Source organism: Vigna umbellata, chromosome 1 (assembly GCF_029865625.1).
Source record: "Vigna umbellata cultivar VRB3 chromosome 1, Vumbellata_1.0, whole genome shotgun sequence".
Classification (NCBI taxonomy): Eukaryota; Viridiplantae; Streptophyta; class Magnoliopsida; order Fabales; family Fabaceae; genus Vigna; species Vigna umbellata.
This window is the reverse complement of record NC_142165.1, coordinates 19031940-19052329: the sequence shown is the minus strand read 5'-3', so window position 1 is coordinate 19052329 and position 20390 is coordinate 19031940. Positions and strand designations below refer to the sequence as shown.

The window sequence follows — 20390 nt, the reverse complement described above, 5'->3', positions numbered from 1 at the left end:
TTGAGCGCGAAGATAATTTAAGAGACTTATTAAATGTTTGTTGGTAAGAGTAACAAACATTAATTGTCTTTTTGAAGTCTGTTGGTGAAAGAACATACGTCTTTTAGTGTTTAAATTTTAAAAAAATCTGTGCACGAAGATATTTTAAGAGACTCATTAGACGTCTGTTAGTAAGAGGAACAAACGTTAATTGCCTTTTTGAAGTCTGTTGGTGAAAGAACAGACGTCTTTTAGTGTTCAAATTCAAAAAAATTGAGCGCGAAGATATTTTAAGAGAGCCATTAGATGTCTGTTGGTAAGAGGAACATACATTAATTTGAGCGTGAAGATATTTTAAGAGCGCAAGAAAGAACACTTGCTTCACTGTTTTTGTGTGCACTTTCTTCTTTGTTGGTCAAACATCTCTAAGGAAGCTTTCAACGACCACCAAATGTAATGTTTCTTCCACTTAACACAAACGTTCGTTGATTGATGACTTTATGTATGATTTCCTTTCATTTTAACCGATTAGTTTCGTGCATAGACACCACTTAGAGCACCGTTAAGTTCTCTTTGGCAACCACCAAAGATAATGTTTCTTCCACTTAACACAAACGTTCGTTGATTGATGGCTTTATGTATGATTTTCTTTCATTTTAACTGATTAGTTTCGTGTATAGACACCATTTGGAGCACCGATGAGTTCTCTTTTTTCCCTCACAACAACACCTGTTACCGCTCACCTTCACGGTTAGTTTCATTTTTGATGTTTTATATGTATTGGTTGTTGCATTTTTCATTGATTGTTGCACTTTTCGTTGGTTGTTACTGCCTCTAAAATTCTGGAAATTTTTGTGGTGTATTCTTGTGTTGAATATTGATTTTTCATGGTTTCAGTGGAAGAAAATATTGACGATTTTCTTTTATAAAAAAGCCATAAATTGACGGCGATTATAAATGCAACATACGTCAATTTGCTCTGTGTCTGACGTTAGATTGTTCTATGTCCAATGTCAATTAACGTCGAATTCTTTAAATTTGACATCAATTTAATGTCTCCCGATATGACGCCGACCTCGAATTCAATGTGATAGGCCAAAAAATACCGATGTTATACAATGTTTTTGTACTAGTGATGTCTTTTTTGATACTTCATTGTACCATTCATGTTTACCAAAACAAAATGATTTAAGTCGTCCTCCACCGCAATTTCAGATCTATCTCCCTTACTCCTCAAAAACTTATAAGTAAAACTCTGAACTGTTCCCTTTGGCACTATACTCAACATAAGTCAAAATTCTAAGGGTGAGACATTCATCCTTCTCTATCTTTTCCAAAGAGGAAATAATAACACTTGAATCTCAGTCTCTTATTTACCCATGTACCCTTTCTCTTTTACCTTCATCCATATTCATTCACCAAACTCAAGTGCCCATATCTACTTAAAACAAACCACCAACCCATAGTCCATGAAACACTCCCTGCATAGAAGAGAACCAATAACCTAACCAGCCCTCCAAAACACCCATGCATGACCATTATGACCAAATCTCAGCCCAAACTATATGCTCCATGTGGAACCAATATGCACCCAGTCCTAAACTTGCACCCCATGAAATGGTTCAACAAGTAAAAATTTTAGAATTAGTAGTTTGTCTCGAGGGATATTTGATATTTTGACTATTAAGTTGTCCGAAAATATTTTCTTCTAGAAGAGAAAATGGATTTCTAAAGTAAGCTCTTAAAAATAATTCTAAATACATATTTTTCGCTGAAAACAATATTTCGGAATATACTTTTCACCTTCCTACATATAACCAACGTCAAAACACAACAAAAAATGAAGCTCCTGCACATATTATTAAATGATTTAACAAGAACAAATTATTGAAGAGAGTTATGAACAAAGAAAATTGTTGGTGTTAACTATGTCCTCTTATTCAGAAAATAGACAAATGTTCGTTCCCTTTCGAATATTTCATATTAATAAACATATTTTCATTTCATTTTTGTAAAAATAATAAAAATATTCTAACAAATTACACATATTCTAGATTTGAGCAGATTGCAGAATATTGAGTAGTTTCCAAGAAGAACTCCATTGATATACCAACTAATTAAAAATCAACTAGAAATTAGTAAACTAGTCATAATGAACCTGTTAGCTATCAGTTGAACCAGAAAATTACTTTCTAAAGTAAATCACATCATGTAAGTTTATTTTAAACAATTCACATCTCCAACTTGTCTACATGATGTTGTCATTCTGGTTTATCATTTGTCGCAAAAGTGAAATTAAGAAAAATAAAATGCACTGAATTTCAAATTGGAATTTAAACTTAATAAATTTGTTACCATCACCTCATAGTTTAACTTATACTCCTTTCATTTCTATGATTTTATCAAAATTATAAACATGATGTTGTCATTTTGATTTATCACTTGTCGAAGAAAAACAAAACGAACTGAATTTCAAATTGAAATTTAATCTTAATAAATTTGTTACCATCATGGTCATAGTTTAACTTCTACTCCTTTCATTTTTATGATTTCATCAAAATTGGTATTAAGAAATTAAATAAGAAATTAAATGTTTTGCAGCTATTATGGGTTGATGGTAATGTCTTTTCGTGGGGTTGAAATTATTGTAGACTTTAGTTCTTTACAAATTTAATAACAATCATAAGGGAAAAGATACAACACAACCCTTCAATAAAAAATCAACATCAACATCATCAATTATTTTTTTATTAAAAATAAAAAACAAATGAACAAACATAATAATAACAACAAATTGCAATGTCACAGGTTGCTGTACGTGGATGTGAGAGAGGATGAACATGAGAGATAAACAAATTGGAGGAGTGAGGAAGGTGAATTAGGATTAGGTGAGTGTTTATGATTTTTTCAGTTGGAGTGACTGTATGATGACAGAGAGAAAGTTGGAGTGAGATAAATGAATGAGAAAAGTTAAGAGGAATAAGGGATGAGAGAGATATGAGTAAAGATTCGTGGGTTTCTTGTTTTTTTTAGTTTTAAGAATGAAAATTATTTAAATACCCTTAACCTTAAAACTTATAATCTATATAATATATGGGAGTATTTTGGTCTACTAAAACTGATACACTTTGCTAAAATATACTAACTAAAAAAAACTTATATGTATATTTATTTATTTTTTTCAATAGTTTATAGGGTAAAGTAGTTTCCACGTGGCAATATTAATTTATTTTAATAAATGAATACATAATAATAAAGTTGGAAGGAGAAGGGAATTTGAGTTGGCGGTAAGGAAGACTCGGTTGCAAAAATAAAGAGCGAATTAACGTGTATTCTTTTCGAGATACAAATAACTCTCCGTCTTCCCATCCCTCCACCTATAAGAATTTATTTTATTTTATTTTTCCAATAAGAATCATATTTTAAAAACTAAAAAGTTTAAATTATTTAATTTTTAAATAAGATTATTTTAAAAAAATATTCATCTTATCAATATTTTTTATTTTAAAATAATATCAAATGAATCTGAGATTTAAAAAATAATAAAGAAAACTTGGCAAGCAAATTTTACATGATAATTATTAATTTTTGAAAATTATAATTTCCAAGTAAATTCGAGATATGATAAAAAAATTTATAAAAACAAAAATTTTAATTATGAAACAAAGTTAAGATTTTACATGATACCTAATAATTTTGAAATTTATAATTATCAAGTAATTCTAAGATTTAACAAGATAAAAATTTATAAAATACAAAATTTTTAATTATCATGCAAATTCAATATTTGACATGTTAATTAATAATTTTCTAATTTAATCATAAAAATTTGTAATTTTGATTTTGCAGTAATTAAAATGTAAAAACGTAATCTGTAATTTAAAATATGAAACATTGAAAAAAAAAAAACAAAAATATAGAGTAAGTACAATGGAGTGTTAACATAAACAAAAAGTTCCAGAAGGTAAACTGGAATGGTTCATGTCCAGCCCATATAGCCTAAATGTAGAGGGATGTGAAGATAGCAGAAAGGAAGGTTCAGAAAAAGAAAGAAATATCTTAACTCTATTTATTTTATATATTTATCATTATTATTTATACTTATTACTTATCTTATTCAGAAAACATTTTTGAAACAACCTTAGCCTCTCCCCACAATGCCAGCCTCACTGGCCACACCGTCGCCGGCGACTACTGCCAGCGTCGTACCACATCGTCGCTCGAGATCGCTGCTCGCGCCGCGCCGTTCTTCCATCGCTGTTTGGTTGGATCACCACCGCGTCGCTTCACTTCCTTCACGGCCACCGTCATCCGTTCTGTTCAGGTCGAGCACCACCGCACCGCTTCACTCAACCACCACACTTGTTCTGTTCGGTTCAAGGTCACCGTGCTGTGTTTGTCTTCGTTCGCGACCACCGTGCCCTATTCTCTCTGGCGAAACGCCTCTGGCACGATCCCCTATATCTGGCGCGATTCAAGTGTCCCTCTATTCGCTACTTTACCAAGGACAGGCGCCGACGCTCCGAACCAGGTACCTCTTCCAGTGCGCACTACGTTGTTGCTTTTATCTCGTTGATTAACTCTGAGCACTGTTCGAAGGGATCAGTTGCTTTGGCAGAAGCCAAAGCTACCAGCAATGGGATTCGCTCACATCGAAATTCTCGGCCGCCGCCAATATTCCGTTTCTGTTACTGCAAATGCCGCAAATCATACTCAATGCTCGAAACCTTTTATCCGGAAACAAAACCGCTCTCTCTGCTATCCCCTGGCTGGTAAACCATTGCTCGGACTTTTGAAGTTTTGAGATCTCAAAGAAAATGTGTGATGCTGATTTGCGTGTATTTTGTTGAATTATACGAATGCATGTGATTTTCAAGAGAAATTGTCTTTATATGGCAATTACAGTGATGAGAAGTAAAGGAGACTAACCTATGAAATTGACAAACAGAAAAGTTAACTGAAACTTAAACTTATTTTAAACAAGTCCTCGAATGCAATCTGTCTAATGCACTAGTCCTAAATTAATTAAGATGTGAATACTAACACATGCACACGCCCATGTATATGAATTTGTATGTGTTTGTGTGTATGGATCAAAACTATATAGCTCCTATATAGCTCTTGTTGATGTTCTTTGACTTTGATGATGAAACAATTGAAACTTTCATAACCTTATTTGAAATTTACTTGGTTTTATTTAGAAGGACCAATGTAACAGTGCCATACATTATTAGAGGCCAAAATGACGGTTTATTTTGTATTTTTATTTTCAAAAGTGAAAACTGACTCTTGTTTAATTGCCTTTCTAAATTGTGCTATGATATGAAGTGGTTAAATGACATGGGTGTTAATGCAGGGAATGTTAACTAGTCTGCTTGGGAATCTGTCTCTACTTTCATACTTTGCCAAGAAAAGAGAAAAGGAGGCGGTTGTAGTTCAGACATTGGGTGTGGTTTCAACATATGTTGTCCTTGTTCAGCTGGCACTGGCTGAAGCCATGCCTTTGCCTTACTTTTTGGCTACTTCAGTTGTTGTGATGTCTGGTCTTGTTCTGAATTTCTTGAATTACTTTGGTTTACTAAATGATGGACTCTGGCGCTTTTGGGAAGATTTCATTACAATTGGGGGTCTTTCAGTGCTTCCACAAGTAATAGTCTTTCCTTTTCTCACCCTAATTTCAACATCATATTAATTTGTAATGACACTGTCAAGTACACGTGCCAATTCACATAATATATTTTCATGCAAATCAATCATTATTCTATAACTTTTACTACTTATCTTACACTTCCTAATTTCTAATCTGAATGCAGATAATGTGGTCTACATTTGTTCCCTATTTACCTAACAGCATCTTACCTGGGGCAACTGCCTTTGTGATTGCTATCTTGGCTGTTACATTGGTAATCTTCTTATTCCCTTTGAATTAACTTTGATTATGGATTAGTGCTAAATCCAGGTTTCGTACCGTACCAATGCTTGTGCTCATACCATCACACCCTTATCAGTGCAACACAAAACTCCATTGATTTTTCACATAACTTATTTCACGAACCCATGCAATTAAAGGCAATGCCAAAATGGGATTTTCTAGTTGATGTGATCAAATGGCATGATATTTGTTTACTGAAAGTAGGAAATTTGAATTTGGGATCTTTTTTCTAGATTGAAACCTGTGGAATTGTAAATAGGATTTCAGTGTCGTTGTCATTCTAAACGCTCTGCTCTACAATTTGCAGGCCAGAACTGGAAAACTTTCTGAGAAAGGTGTTAAATTCGTTGGAGGAATATCTGGATGGACAGCTACACTACTCTTCATGTGGATGCCAGTTTCTCAATTGGTAAACTTTATATTTTAGAATCTTAATTGCATCAAGCTGTGTAATTCAAGTTTTATCTCCATTGTTTCTATTAACCTTTTTATTCTGCCACAGTGGACAAATTATCTCAATCCCGAGAACATGAAAGGCTTGTCAGCTTTTTCGATGTTGCTTGCCATGCTTGGAAATGGGCTTATGCTTCCACGTGCTCTCTTGATTCGTGATTTCATGTGGTAATTATCTTTCTTTGGTTGATTCTTATACTTTATTAATCACAGATTATGGCAATGCCATATTTGCTTCTGAGACATGGTATCCAAAAGCGGTGCTATGCTTCACTCAAGCAAATCCTTCACATCACCCAAATGTTACTGTCTTTTATAACCTGAAAGGAAATTGCCCAATAAATGTTTGTGTACTTCTCCCTACATCTTGAAGCACTATGAAGTATTTTTTAAAACAATTGAGAATTATTCTGCAAATTAGTTGACAGCAATTTCAACACTATGAATTATTATATGAATCATGTAGCAGTACTTATCAACAAAACCTCTTTAGTTAAAGGTAATTTTTGTAGAATCGTTGATGAGAGTAAAGTGTACAAATTACTACATTACTGAGATTGCCTTGTCAGTAATGATGTGATGACTTGGGTCCAAGCCCAAACTCCATTCAAGGACCTATAACTTGAAGCATGGTCAGGAAACTCCAAGAAGGACGTAAAGGTGCATCAAAAGAGGAAGAAGTGAGGAAAATTCTCACTTTGGAGAGGCTGGCCTCGTCCAGTGCAGCAGGAAGCTTGCCCAGCGAGCTCGCACCCAGTGCTAGCCCCTAGCTCAGTGCTGGCAGCCATTATGCACCCACATGTTCTAGATTGCTTTTCACGTGATCCATGCATGTAAAATGTGGCTGTTACGTGTCAATTGATCCTTGAGAGGTGCCTGATCATCAGGCTAGTAGTTAGGCACCATGGGGAGACTTGGATCATTCCATAAATCCACCTCTCCCACCCCATTGTATCTACTTTGAGTTTTGTGTAATGAATTGCCATTGAGACGACTCTAGATTCATTTTGCTCACTGTCCCCGGCCAGAGAGAGACCTCAGCCTCCTCTAGCCACCCTTCCTTAGTTAGGAATTCTAGCTGGGCACCTAGACACTCCACGAGCACCAACCCCTTTCACCGAGCCACCTCCTTCGATCTTCAATTCTGTTTGTGCTTCTTTCCCTGCCTCCTTTCGAGTTTCTGTTTGTTCACGTTTGCTCATAGATTCTAATCCATCCTTGGAGTAGAGCTATTTTCTTTAGCCACTGAACACCGCTTTACCTCTATTTCATAATAAGATTTCCGCTGCTGCGTCAGTTTACTCTGGAAGATACTCTTTGAAGGTTCATTTCCAGTTCTGCGCATGGATTAGCCTGGAGTCTCTTCCATCATGTGGTATCAGAGCCCAGGTTCCGAGTTTCCAGAGTTTGAACTAAGTCATTTCTTCCCATTTTGTTGTTTAATTGTTTCCTGCGTTGTCTTGCTGTATTCATGTTTCATTCACTGTTTCATTGAGTTTGTTTGGTCAATTAGGATTTCTGTTTAATGTTTGAAGGTTTATTGTATTTGATCAAGTTTGCTTTCTCATTTTATTCAGTGATTTCACTTTGTTTGAGTCATTTCAGTTTAAATCTCAAATTCTGTTTTGTCAAGTCATGTGCACAGTTAAATCTGATGCAGTTTGCCTTGCTGCCTAGCCATTTGAATCTGGTAAACACAGAAGTGGTGGTTTAATGAGTCCTCTTGACTGCATATTTTGCTGTTTGAGTATGAAATCTTAGAATACATTCTAGCTGCTGTTTTCGTGCACTCTCTTGGTCCAAACAAAGTTTATTAGTCATAACAAAAGTGCTAGAAAGTTCAGAATTGAGTAATTGTAGCTAGATCGAATTTTCACTTTCAAAACCACCAAGCTGTGCTTGTTTCGTGTAAGTTGAACCAGTTTTTGCTGAACTGTGAAATCTGTTGCATTTGTGAATCATATTGAACTGTAGCAAGAGCTTAAGGTCTGTAAATGTGATTAAAACAAGTTGTTAAAGGTGTTATAAAAAGTAAGAAGCAGATCAGACCTGTGCAGTTCAATATAGGAACCTCAAATCAGAAAAACCAAAAATCTGCAGTTGTGCTTGTTTTATTCAGGCATTTCATCAAACAGTTTTATTCTTCAGCATTATAATCTTTGCTTTTGGAATCTGGTTCAACTTAACATGGTTTCTTGCTTTATTAATCTGTTCTAGATCTGATCATAGGTTCTATTTGAGTGCCATCTTGTTTGTAAGCCCTTTTTCATTGCTTGTGTTATTGAAATTCTTGTTTTGTCAGATAGTGAAATCTGTTTCAGCTTCAAATTTTCTTCTCGGGTGCACTGTTCCATTGGTCATATTTTTTAGCTTGGTTTGTGGTCTCTTTCACTTCCTTGTGGTGCAGACTTGGGTGCTTGCAAGAATCCAAACCTAAGGTAGCATCTTAGGGGGTGGAGGCTGTAGCAGTGAAAATCTGATATAAATCAATTCTGTTTTGAGAGCTGGTGCTGTAGTTGTGTGAGCAAGTTTGGAGAGTTACAAACACCTTAAAACAGTGCATATAGTGAGCTTTGAGTGGCTGCATCTAAAGCCAACTATCCTTGGCCGAGAGAGAGTGTCTAACATTAAAATCCTGAATCTGTTTCAGTTTCTGTGTTGACCGAGAGGGACAACTACCACTGCATTCTTTGTTTCTTAATTGCCTTTTTATTTACGACTTACCATTGTTAGTATTGTGTGTACCTACGGGCTTTGGTGTGACATAAGTATGCAGATTGGACCTTGGATGGTGTAAGCATGAAAGTTAACCCGATAAAACAGCAGCAAAACAGTGGTGGAATTGGGAACTGGAGTAGCTAAAATCTGAGAGAAAAGTCACACAGCAGAGTGTTTATGAATTTGCGTGTCTACAACCCAAGAGAAAGTTGCTGGTGCAAACATCCAAATTCTTTAGAGAGTGGTTTCTAAAATTCTGACTTCATGGTTAAATGAGTTGTGTGACTGCAATTGAATACTTTCCTATTCTTAGATGTCACTGAAAGTCAGAATAGAACATTCAATTGCGTCTATTACACGTTAAATGTGATTCTGGATTGCTGGTTAGTTTTATTTGTGCAGATTGACTTGGAAAGCTAGAAGAAAGGCAAAACTGCAGAATGTAGTGTAGGTTTGTGAGCTGAAAACCATGAATACAGCAGCAACAGCACTTCCTTTTTGGAGCCTTAGCATGTCTCTCGGTCCAAGTAATTTCACAGCTTCTGAACACAGCAGCAGAATCACGAAGCTGTGAAAGTACAACCTGGAACACAGATCAGAACAGACATGATGCCGGTGCTCAGTGCCTGAAGAGACTGCTCAGCGTAGCAGATTGTATATATTTGCATCTGATTTGGTGTTATTAGCTTGTAGTCAGTTTTAGTTTTAATTGCCTTTTAGTTTCCTTGTAAAAGGCCATTCAGACCAAGTGTTTTGGAAGAGTCCTTGGTGTTTTTTCATCTTTTGGCAAGTTTCTTTTCTTTGTTTGAATTTAACTTGGTTTAGTTGGTGAGTGTGTCTAATTAGCCAAAGCTACAAGCCTCACCATAGGATTTAATCTTGTTGTGTCTTTGTCTCACGTGATTAGGAGAGACTTAGGCTACAAGAGATTAAACTCTAAGCTTTGTCACATTAGAAGTCCGAAATTAGGAATCTAGGTGTTTTTAGCTTTCATCTTTGCTTGTTTTAAGTCAACTTTTTAATTCAATAGTGAATCTCTTTTGAATTGGTCAAGTAGTAAGACAACTCTGGCTAGGCAAGACTTGGTACTTAAGTTGCTCTTGGCTCACCTCTCTTACCTAGGACTTGTCTTTTTGGTGAAATCTTAAACTTTTTCAAATTGGGAATGCACTTTTGAAATCAAAAGATGTCTAATCATCCATTTCACCCTAGATTGAGTGCTTTTGAAAAATCCAATGCTTTGAAACAAACTTCCAAAGAACCCAATCTAAGGCGAAAAGAAGAAATGCATCTTAGGCAAGAAGAGAATAGGACTAAGGATGAGTTGTAGTATAAAGCTGAAAGAGATATTCCTTTCTTTTGTAAAGACATAAGTGCCTTATCATACTTAACTTGGGAAAGGAAAATGGAAAGGCTGCATCCATTCTTTGCTAGAAATAGTAAATCTTATATTCTTAGCCTAACCATTGCTAGTTTTGAAGGACATGCAAGTAAATGGTGGAGTGAAAGACATGATAATGTCAAGAGAGGTAGAAAACTCCCCATTCAAGATTGGAGTGATTTAAAAGCTTGCATGAGACGAAAAATTAAGAGAGCTAGAATAGAGAGAAAGAGAAGCTCTTAGAGAAAAAGAAATTAGAGAAGAGGAAGAGAGAAAAGAAAAGGTAGCAAAAGAAAAGAGATAAAAGGAAGAGTTTGAAAGAAGAGCAAAAGAGAGGGAAGAAATTCCTATCAAGAAGGAAGTGTTACATAGGACAGTGTTACTAGGGCAACTTCCACTCCCATAATTACAAAGGAACCAAGACTTTTAAGGGGACGTTTCCAACTCTTCAACTTTTCTCCAATTATCATTAAGTTTTCAAATTTTAACTTCACTTTTGAACAAGTTGCCATTTTATCCTTTACTATGTTACACTTTTCAAAATATGGCAACTCAAATCTTGAGTTATTGTTACCCTTGTGGTTACAATTAACTCAATACAAAAACAAAGGATCTTATGAATTAGGACTTCCAGTTTTTTTTCAAAACTATAATTTAAAATATGAGGAATCCTTATTCTGAAGATGCTTTCCTACATAAATTATCTATTAGAACAATACTAATTAGAGATATGTTTAATGCTTATTGAATATTAACATTTGATCCCAGAGGAATTCATATGGATCCCAATAGAAACAAAGTCATTTCAAGATGGCTTGCTTCTAAGACTGGGAGATGCTTCTTCTAAAATAAATCCAGGTATCTCATAGTAAAGACGTCCTACCAGATTTGAGGACAAATCCTTCTCGAGAAGGAGGGGATGATGTCTTAGGTCCAAGCCTAGACTCTATTCAAGGACCTATCACTCAAAGCATGGCTAGAAAACTCCAAGAAAGACGTGAAGATGCATCAAAAGAGGAAGAAGTGGGGCAAATTCTCACTTTGAAGAAGCTGGCCTTGGCTAGCACAGTAGGAAGCTCACCCAACGCCGGCCCTAGCTCGCTTAGCGTTGGTGGCCATTCTGCACCCACATGTTCTAGATTTCTTTTCACGTGGTACATGCATGTAAATCGTGGCTGCTACGTGTCAATTGAACTTTGAGAGGTGCTTGATCATTAGGTTAGTAGTTAGGCACCATGGGGGAGACTTGGATCATTCTATAAATCCACCTCTCCCACCCTATTGTATCTACTTTGAGTTTTATGTAATGAATTGCTGTTGAGATGACTCCAGCTTCATTCTACTCACTGTCACCTGCCAGAGAGAGACCTTAGCCTCCTCTAGCCACCTTTCCTTATTTAGGAATTCTAGCTAGGCATCGAGACACTCCACGCATACCAACCCCTTTCACCGAGCCTCTGTTTGTGCTTCTTCCGCTGCCTCCTTTCGAGTTTCTATTTGTTCACGTTTCCTCATAGCTTCTAATCCATCCTTGGAGTAGAGTTATTTTCTTTAGCCACTGAACATAGCTTTACCTCTATATCTCATAATAAGATTTCCGCCGTGTCAGTTTACTCATGCTCTTTGAAGGTTCATTTCCAGTTCTGTGCATGGATTAGCCTGAAGCCTTTTCCATCATTATGGGTGGTGAATTGTGATTCAACTTAAAAATGCTACATTTATGATGAACATTACTTTTATTTGCTTGCCTCCAATGATAACCACTTCAACAAAAACTTTTGTTGCATGTCACTCATATACCCAACTTTTCCATTTTAATTGCCGTGTTTTTTGTAATCTTTTTCAGTTGCTTCTGCATGTGTTTAACTCTGAATTTAATTAACTGTTGATGATAGGTTCACTGGTTCAGCGTGGGCTACCCTTTTTTATGGATACGGGAATATTGCTTGCCTATATTTGTAAGTTTTATGCCTAGTATGCTTATGCACTTTTCTTTCTCTTTTCTTTCTTGTGTTCTTTCAAGGAAAACATAGAATCAACTGAAACTAATATTGCGCCTTTTCCAGTTTAAAAATTATTAGCAAGGAATTCTTCCTAGCAGCAACGGCTGGTCTGGTTTCGTGGATAGGTTCCTCTCTTAACCTTATAGCACTCATAAACAGTGTCATATATATATATATATATATATATATATCTGTTAAGTCATATTTTAGTCATGACCACTGTACAATATTTCTATTCCTCCAATTTATATAATGATGATTTACCATTACTGCTGTTATGAATTAGTCATTCGAGGGTCATGTCTAGAGCATTATTGCTAATTTTATTGGTTTATAACTGTTATTCTTTAGGCATGGTTAAGTACTTTTATTTTAAAAAATAATTATGGATTGCTGTGTGATTGCCATAAACAGCCCATTTTTAGTATAGAACTGTAGTTTATAAGATAAATAAAAATTGCATGACTTTCTTTTTCCCCATTTATTTTAGCAAATATAATTTCGTTTTCTCTGTGACAGGAACGACGTTCTGGATAGATAGATTAGTTCATGGTGGCTTCCATACGTGACTTGATTTGTGGATCTTGAAGTTGTAGCCGGCTATGATACACTGAAGCTTTTCGTCCCGTCGCTGCAACTAATACGTTAAAAGTAAACTGTTTACACGAAAGAATGTCTTGTTTAACTTTATAACGTATTCCTATGAAAGTGAGTGTGCAATCTAGTTTATTACACGTAGGCCACGACCTTAGTTTTGTTTCTAAAATTTGAATTATCTTGTATTATATTGAATACAATGGCTAGAATAAATAGAATATTTAATTTATCAAAATAGTTTCATGTCATTTGATTGGTTAAGTAGTTTTTTTAAACTGTTATAACATTTTTTTTCAATTTTATCTCAATATTTGTGGTTTGATCTGAGCTTTAAAAACAAAAGAAGGTAATATGATTTCTTTCTTTGGTGAAACGGATACTAATAATGAATGAATGGTTATGTTATTCCTTAAAATTGACTTGTTCATTTAGACCTAACAAATACATATGGCATTCCTATAATTTGAAAAAAAATACTCATTTTTAAAATAATAAAATCAAAATAAGATAATTTAAAATTGTTGAGAGGGGGGAGCTCTCTCTAAGTTTTGTAAAATGTGTTTTTGGTGATCAACTTGTTAAATGTTCTTTCTTAGATTATTAGATTAGGAGTATATTCATATAAGATAGATTCTTGGTTGAATAGAATAGTAAAATTGTATAAATCTTGTGTAATCTTACTACCTTAATCAATTAAGTTCGTTCAGATTCACTTAAAGTGAGTCATAAACACACTAGAGATGTGTTGTCTATTTTAATCGATTAAGAAATTAACATAATTGATTAAAACAGAGAGTTGGGACTAATCGATTAAGGAATTAACCTAATTGATCAATTGTATCAGTTTTGCATCTTTTGCTTTATATATGTATAATTCTATTTGAAAACACGTGAAATATTTTCAAAGCTATCATTTGTGAAACAAGAACATTTTGTGAGAGAATTTTTGGGGGAGTCAACATAAATTGTGACGATTCAAAGGTTCAAGTTTTCAAGAGTGAAAGGGAAGATCAAGGAAGTGTTTAGATCCTAAATTCTTTGTAAGATCTGCATAAGGGATGTACCAGGTTTTGTTTTTTTGTAAATCTATGAATTGTGATTATCTTAGTTGTGTGGGTGATGTTCCTAAAGTGAGTGTGTTGTCTCACCCTTACGAGTGTGTTCTTGGTTCATAGAATGAGTGTGCATAGACTCACTTTTAGGAGTTTATTCTGTTGTAATTTGAGATTTAGAGTACATATGTGAATCTTGTATTATGTAAATCTTGACATCTTTATTAGTGAGTTATCTTCCAACTAATTATTAGAAGAAAATTGGATGTAAACTCTTCAAAAGTCGATCCAGTATAGATCCTTGTGATGATTTCTTTCATTATTCTTATTTATTAATCTATTAATTTTTTAAAAGGTTGAAAAATTAATCTTTAACATATTTTATACATTTAATTTTTTTTTAAGAAGGGTAAAACAGAGTTTTAAATCAATACATCCCTTTCTTGATTGAGATATATAGGCATCTAATTTTAACAAAAAAATAGTGAAATTAAATAAAACAAATAATTATGATAATAAAAAACTAATGTTTAACCCATTCTATTTTTTTTAAAATTTCAACATAAACAAAACAAGTTAACGATTTTTCAATAAAATTAGAAGGTTAATATTTGATTAATTAGAAGGTTAATATTTGATTAATTATTTATTAGTGTACGTAAGAAAGAAAATGGTTGGAATGTTTACTATTAATTCAATTAAATCTTTTAATAAAGTGATTTGTTTTTTTAAATCAAATCATGATAACATAATGGTTTAATACTTTTTTTGTCCCAATTTTGGTTGGGAATGTTCGAAATTGCCCAATTTTTTTTTGCTATTTAATGTAGTCCTAAAAAAATGTAATTTGTGTATTGAGGTCTGAAAGGTTGATAGTTGTTTGGGAGGGTCGTGACGCCACTCCCACCACCTTCCTTGTCAAAGCCAATCTTCATTGACAGCGACAGCACGATTGACCGCCCTAGCCGGACGAGAAGTTGGGGTAGAGAGTGATCTCGGCTTGCAGAAGCAGCGGCGACACCGATCCTCTCTTACATGGTCGTTGTGATGTCATTCCCGACGCTGGCGATGGCAGCTCCGTTTAAGTTCTTTGGCGATTTCGATCGTGACTAGGACGGCGCCTGGACCGACGTTGGTGGTACTGGCCAGACACAGGAGATGAAGACATGGGGTCGGTGTGGATGTTTCGTGCGAAAGGGAATGAAGAAACAACGAGATACTGGTGTCAGCTTCAGAAATACTTCCAATGAGGTCGTCGCTAGCAACGATGACCTCGGTGATGAATGATGTGGGGGCTATATTGTTGTTGGTGGGTTAGAAAACTTAACGATTTTTTTTTTGTGTTGGGGAAGATCATGCGATTTGGGGGTTTAACAAGTGCTCCATTCTCGCGGAGAGGAGCTCGTGGTGGTCGCTCGCGGTTGATGCAACAATTCACGGCAGCGCGGTGAGGCTGAGGAGGTGACGGGCGAACGTCGAAGGTGGAGAGGCCCGAGGAAAACGGCAGCTCTGAAACGACGGTAGCGTCCGTTAACCATTTAAACGGCCTTTGTAAAAAGGACTAAATTGAATACAACTTACATTCTCTAAGACTAGATTGAAAAAAAAATTGAGAATAATTGGAAAAAAAAGTATTAAACCTAACAATCAAATAGAAATAATTGAGAATAGAGATTCCGAATTAAAAAAAAAAAAGTCATTATAATACGAAAGAAAAATACTATTTTACCTATTTTAGTTAATTTATTGATAGTTGAATTAACTACTTGAAATTTCTCTATCATCCTTTCTCTTTCGCTTTAATTTCTTCTCGATTTTTCGTTCCCAGCATTTTCCCTTTCCCCCTTTTATCTTTTATCTTTTGCATGTTCATGTTTGTTCCTTTTATCCCCTCGTTCCTCCCATCACAATACGACATAAACCTCAACTTTGGTGGTTACTTCTTTCTTGGTCGAAATTTTATATTGAGATTTTTACACGTGCATGCGTGAGTGCGTGTCTATTCTGGATTTTTGGATAAAACCCTCATATTCTCAGCTGTTGTAGAGAATAATAATAATAGGCTTTGACGAGCTTGGTAATGAGTTCTTGGCTTTCTTTTGTTTCCGGCGGTCTACTTTGTGCTTTCATCTTTTCTTGGCTTTGGACTTTGATTTTAAACTGGTTTGTATGTTTGTTTATTGCAATCTGATATAGCCTAGGGAAGTATCATGTTAGTGGCCTATTGATTGATTCAACCTTTTTGTTGTTTTTGATGCAATTCCGAACTGCTGTCCTTTTGTGTTGCTTTATGCGTATGTTGTTTTGGGGGTTTCATTTCTCTTTATGTTTATGAGCAAGTGTGACTGATATGCCATTGTTCTTGGTTCAATTGGGCATATAAAACTCTCTTTAGAAAAGAAAAATTCAATAAAGGAAAGAGTACACAACTAGTTGTAATACATTTTCAAAGTGAGAAGAGTTCCATGTTCTCGTAATTTCTCTATACTAAATTTCCTTGTATGAATTCTCCAGGCTTTGTCTGTGTCATATGAAGGATGACAAATATTGATTCACAAAATCTAAAGATGAGCATAGACTTTGTGAAGATGTTTATACTGATTATTAGCTGACTCAGGAGCATTTCAACAATTAAGGACATTAAGTGCATGGATGATTCTACACCATGTGGCCCTAAAATACTAATATAATAACACTGCTTATTATTCCATTTCTTATATGCTTAAGAAGATGATTCAGTGTACTGTAGTTTATAAAATATAAAGAATTATTGTTGATTCACATGTATAATATAATTAATAATATTGTGTACTTAATTATAAACACATTCTTTAATTTTTAAGATCACTTTTTTCTCTGCAGATAGATCCTCTATGTGTTAGACTAGCTTTTGACAATTTATAAGCATAGCAAAAAGATAAATAAGTATGGTAGATAATAAAGAAAATAACTTTTTTCGTTTGTATATACGGTCGATATGTCCGAGTGGTTAAGGAGACAGACTTGAAATCTGTTGGGCTTCGCCCGCGCAGGTTCGAACCCTGCTGTCGACGACATTAAGCTTTTTTTATTTATAAGACACAACTTCATTAAAATTAACGTGTTTTACTATTCAATGAATATAAACTTTTATTCAATTTTTTAAAATATTTAGATTTTCATTCTATTTAATTGTATGTTATCCTTTATATTTGACAAAATGACACCTTACATTAAATGTAAAAATATTTATATCCATTGATACTTTTTTTTCTAGTTAACAAATATGGTTCTACAATTTCTGTAAAATAATCAACCCTGATTGTATTTTTAAATAACACGTGTTTTTCCGAACATAGTTTTCAAAAATATAGAGAGATACTCTGCTACATGCTTAAAAGAAGACAAACATTAAAGTAAAAAAAAATTATGATATTTTTATATTGGTTTTGGTAGCTAGTAACCAATGTAAAAGGAGTTTGTAATCTACCACCATGGTTTGTAAAACAATTGGAAAAAGGCCTAATCCAATACAATAATGAATTATAAATTAGAGGTGAATTTAATAAATTATATATTAGTACTCATATTAAGATGTGAATTTCTATTTAGTACCCGGTTTTAAAAATACATCTATTAAATTTTAAAATTGTATAAATGAAGTCCTTTCTGTTAAATTGTCTTAAAGAGTTAATTTCACGTGTCTATAAAATATGAATTTTTTTCTTGTCTCTCATCTTTTTCTGCAACGTTTTAGTTCTGCAACGTTTTAGCTTTTTCTCTCACTTCTAGTTCTAATCATTCGTCTCGATGGCTCTCTTCTGCAACTCCTTCTTCTCTTTCTCTCTTCTCCATCGTCCCTCACATCTTTCTCGTCAATTTTTGTGTGCCAAAGCTTCTTAAGCTCTTCCTCCCACGAATCTAAAGCACAACAGAGTGCTTCTTCTGGAACTTCCGTCGCCACTGCTCTTCTTCCTCCACCTCTTTTGTTGAGTCTAGGCCTCCTGACCCCGCCTTCAACTACGCCATCGCCAACCCAACGACAGCCCCCTCGTTAGGTTCGTTCGAGCCACCGAGTCTTCCATTGAAAGGGTATTGCTCCATTGAAGCCTCCTACGGCTTGACGCGCACGCGCGGACGGAGCCTCTGACGCCTTTGCCACAACACGTACACGTTTTCCGCGGCCAGGGCCACCAGAGTAAACGCCGTCACCGCCCTTATCGCGGTTCCGAGCTTGCTCAGACCCATCATCGTGAGAGAAAAAGAAAAGCACGACAACATTGTTCTGCTGCTTCCTTCTTTTGTGCGGCCAGTTGTTGGTCTTGGGTCTTTTTGTCGTTTCGTTGCAAAAGCCAAAAAGGTGTAATGGGAAATGTATGTTTTGGCGTAAAACTAAAAAAAAAAGAAGAGAAAAGAGAAGTTTGATAGATAGATGGTCTCTGTGTGTTGGGTTTGCAGGTTAGGTTTAAAGGTGGCAGATGCATAGTTGGACAGAAAACGATGTGTTTTCCTAGGAAATGTGGGTGTTATTATTGCAGTGTGACTTTTTAATTTTTTTATTTTTACAAAACTTTGAATTTAATGTATTGCCAAAGAAGTTTTTAAAACATCTAAAGAAGTAAATATCAAGGGTTGTGAGCGAGAGAAGATGTGAGGGACGATGCAGAAGAGAGGGAGAGAAGAAGGAGTTGCATTTAACTCATGTGAGGGATGATGCAGAAGAGCGAGAGAGAAGAATGAGTTGCATAAGACAGCCAATGATTGGAAATAGAAGTGAGAGAAAAAGTTGAAACGTTGCAGAAAGAGTCATATGAGAGAGAAGAAAAAAAATTCATATTTTATAGGCACGTGATCATGAAATTAACTCCGTGATCATGAAATTAACTCCGTTTAAGGTTATTTAATAGAAGGGACTTCATTTATACAATTTTTACAACTTTAGAATTTAATAGATGCATTTTTAAAACCGGATACTAAACATAATGCTTGAAAGTTTATTCCCACACACTTTTTTTTATGTTAGATATTTGATTTATTGTTACTTAAACCATTACAATAACCTACCAAATTGAGAACAAGAAGGTAACATTTTGTTTTTCAAATGTAAATATTGTTCATTAATTTTGGTATTTAGTTTCAAAACAATCACAAGTTGTTAGTAAAATATAACTTAAATTTACAATTTATGATGATATTAAAGAACTTATTAATACAAAGTTATTACGGATATCATATTTTTTATTATCTATAAATATTTACTCTCATAAATTATGAATATACCTTTTTTTTCCAAATAATTAACTAGTGCGATTTATATACTAACAACTCTTAACCAATAATTTTGAAAAATCTAAAATAATAGACTTAAAATTTATATATTTAATTCAATCATTGTATTCTTGATTTAGTATAAATGAAAAAAAGGAATCTGAGTTGTTTCTATTTTTCAATGTAACTTCTTTTTTATCACTTTTAAAAAATAAATTTATTATTTTATACTTTGTAAATATAATTATTTTTATATAAAACTGAAAAATAAACTATCTAAATCAAATTAATTATGATAATCACATCATGATTAAAATAAAAATACATAATAATTAAAAATTTTCTTTGATGTTCATAAAATTTTATTATACAAAAGAATCTTCACGAGATAAAAAAAATATAAAATTAATAATTTAGTATTAAGTGAGACAGGTAAGAAATAAAAATAAAAATAATAAGTTTATGTTTAAGAAAAAAGAGAAAAAAACATCTTAATATTTTTTTTATATTTAATTTTATATTTTACTATTTACTATCATTAAATTATATGTTTTATAAAATTTTATATTTTACTATTTACTGTGAAAACAATCACCAGCAAAACATGACTTAAATATAAAATTCACCAGAGAGCTCGTTAAAACCAAATTTATTATATATAATATTTCTATTATTTACTTTTGAATTATCTATAAATATTTACTTTCATATTTAAAATATTTGTTGTCATTTTTGTTAGAAATTTCAAATAACCTTTAATGAAATCAAATGAATGAATACAACCATCACTTAAAATTACATGGTAATCCTAGTTTTCACTTTATTTTAAGTGAAAACAGATCAATATTTTAATATTTTATAAATTTTCACTTCAATTATATTAATAAAATTGATGTTATTTTTATTTAATCGGAGCAATATTCTTTTCCATTTTATTTTTCTTAAATTAGTAACCTTTTACTCTCTAATCTTAATAGTGAAAAGGCTAAAAGTGTTGAATATTAGATGGAAAAACAGTAACCATTTTT

At 33.9% G+C, this 20390-nt stretch overlaps 1 protein-coding gene and 1 non-coding gene across 2 annotated transcripts; both read left to right on the top strand.

Annotated features, from left to right (window-relative positions):
• The first annotated feature begins 4089 nt into the window (after nt 1-4089).
• Nucleotides 4090-13311, top strand: LOC124825418 (maltose excess protein 1-like, chloroplastic). Its single transcript, XM_088099324.1, is given in 10 exon segments — nt 4090-4510; nt 4586-4751; nt 5336-5626; nt 5793-5882; nt 6219-6320; nt 6414-6532; nt 12359-12421; nt 12530-12591; nt 12986-13019; nt 13021-13311. Coding segments are annotated over 10 exon segments (1335 nt in total). The 5' UTR covers nt 4090-4136; the 3' UTR covers nt 13055-13311.
• Nucleotides 13312-17086: 3775 nt separating this feature from the next.
• Nucleotides 17087-17168, top strand: TRNAS-UGA (transfer RNA serine (anticodon UGA)). The gene has a single exon. It is a non-coding gene; the product is annotated as a tRNA-Ser (tRNA).
• The last annotated feature ends 3222 nt before the right edge of the window (nt 17169-20390 follow it).